At 52.5% G+C, this 2187-nt stretch overlaps 1 protein-coding gene across 1 annotated transcript in view; it reads left to right on the top strand.

The window, feature by feature from the left end:
• The window catches only part of ISG20L2 (interferon stimulated exonuclease gene 20 like 2), a 13327-nt gene that overhangs the window by 747 nt on the left and 10393 nt on the right, over positions 1-2187 (top strand). The window contains exon 2 of the mRNA XM_006155208.3: positions 544-1407. Coding sequence (XP_006155270.1) covers positions 661-1407 — 747 coding nt within the window. The 5' untranslated portion in view covers positions 544-660. The remainder of the gene's footprint in view (positions 1-543; positions 1408-2187) is intronic.

Here is a 2187-nt window from a genome sequence, read left to right as displayed (position 1 = left end):
ATATGTGGTGTCTGTTATGTGCTCCTCCTTGCTTGGGAGGACTTGGGGGAGATGCATGTGGTGGTGCCCCCAACCAGGAGCCCAGGGAAAGCGGTGCTTGGATTTGGGTTTCTTCGTGGGGTCAGCGCTGTGGGTGCTTGGGGAGCCCCGCGGTCGTCTAGGCCATGCCGTTTACTGCTTTGGCGCACACTGTGGTACTCCCTCTTTTGGCGGATTGTAGAGCTCACGTGTGTAGGCTTTCTAGACTCCGGAGAGTCCGAGCTTGGATAGGCCCTCCCAATTCTTAATTTTGTAAATGAAACCGACACTTAGGGGTAGGCACTTAGAACTAAAAGGCTGATAAATTGTGCAACCTTGTTAGAATACAGTCATCCTGGCTCAGACAGTGCTCTTTCTGTCATATTTTGTATTAGTTTTCATTTGCCCTCCAACCAGGAGGCTGCTTTCATGTCTTTACTCGGCCAAGTCCCTTGGGGATCAGTAGTATCTCATTTTTCCTCAGGTCAGTGGGCTCAATTATCAGGGTGACTTTCCCTCCCCCAGGGTATACTGCAGACCTCCAAATGTTGGATGCTGAGATTCAGCAGAGAATGAGCCCCCCAGCCTCCATTCATCCATAAGCCACTCTTCCCACCGGCTCTACCACCATCCATTGTCCTCATGTCTACCTTACTCCTTAATCTGGATTTTGGGGAACCTCCTCCCAAAAAGGCATTGGAAGGAAATGCCAAGCACCGAAATTTTGTCAAAAAGCGGCGGCTCTTGGAACGGAGAGGCTTTCTGAAAAAAAAGAACCAGCCCCCTAGCAAGACACCTAAGTTACACTCAGAACCTCCAAAGAAAGGGGAAACAACTCGGGTGGATGGTACTTGGAAGACCTCTCCCCTTGCAGAAAAGAAGAAGACCGCTGCTGCCAATAGTGGGTCAGAGCAGTGCCTGGACAAGAAAGCCACAGTGTCTTGGCTGACCCCTGCCCCTTCAAAGAAGACTGATTCTCTTACAGCTAAAGTAGATTTGCTGGGAGAGTTCCAGAGTGCCCTTCCGAAGGTCAAGAGCCGTCCAGCCCGTCCCAAGAAGAAGGCCCCCCAGAAAAAGCCACCTCAGAACTCGACTGAGAAGAATGCCCCCCAGAAGTCCACCCAAGCTCATTCAGAGAATAAGAGCTCTGGAGCATCCCAGAAATTGCCGACTAAGATGGTGGCCATCGACTGTGAGATGGTGGGCACAGGACCCAAGGGGCACGTGAGCTCCTTGGCTCGATGTAGCATCGTCAGCTATGACGGAGATGTGCTCTATGATGAGTACGTCCGGCCCCCCTGCCACATCGTGGACTACCGGACCAGGTGGAGTGGTATCCGGAAGCAGCACATGGTGAATGCTACCCCCTTCAAGATTGCTCGCAGCCAGGTGAGAAGCATGAGGCATGACGGTGGCAGCAGGGTAGGTGTGGTGAAGGCTCAGGTCATTTTTCAGCAAAAACACTCTGAAAGCTGCCAAAGGTTCAGGAAGGTCGGAGGGAGGGAAATTACCAGGTGATGTGGTGGGCTCCAGTGAGGGTGAAGAGTGGTGAAAGTCGGGAAGGTGCAATTAGCGGATATAACAAACTTTAGCGGCTGAGACCCATTTTAGTTCCCGAGTGGGCTCCTGGACTGGAGACCTGGGAACCTGTATTGAGGAAATGACAGCCTTGGATGAGACAGGACAGAGCAGCAGGCGTGGGTGTCAGGGAAGGTGGGGAGAGCTTCCTAAGCAAGTAATAGGCTGGGGCAAGTGGGCAAAGTGCTGGGAGCAGAAGACAGGAGGGAACTAGGGCAAGTTGGTATAATAGGGACAAGTGGCCTGCAATGAAGGACATGAAAGAGGGCCGGTATGGGCCGGCAGGTAGCCTGATAGTTGGACTTGGAGGCCTGCTTTCTCATTCGCTCTCTCTGGTAAGCATGTGTGCCCTGTAGCAAATTTTAAAAATAGTAAATTTTTTTTTTTTGAGAGGTTTTCGCTATAGGGCGCGTGCGCTCGCCAGAAAGACAGAGAGAGATAGAGAGATAGAAAGTGAGAAATCACCCCCCGGGAGCGGGGGGGAATGGCCACGCCGCAATCCCTTTTCCTCCATTCTCCTCTCGGGATCTTGGGCAGGCACACACACATGCCCGGCGTGAGTTTAAGCCGCCGGGTCCGGGACTTGAACCG

This window comes from Tupaia chinensis, unplaced genomic scaffold (genome assembly GCF_000334495.1).
Source record: "Tupaia chinensis unplaced genomic scaffold, TupChi_1.0 Scaffold000438_1, whole genome shotgun sequence".
In the NCBI taxonomy this organism is placed as follows: Eukaryota; Metazoa; Chordata; class Mammalia; order Scandentia; family Tupaiidae; genus Tupaia; species Tupaia belangeri.
The sequence above is the reverse complement of the archived record's forward strand: the minus strand, read 5'-3'. Positions and strand labels throughout refer to the sequence as shown.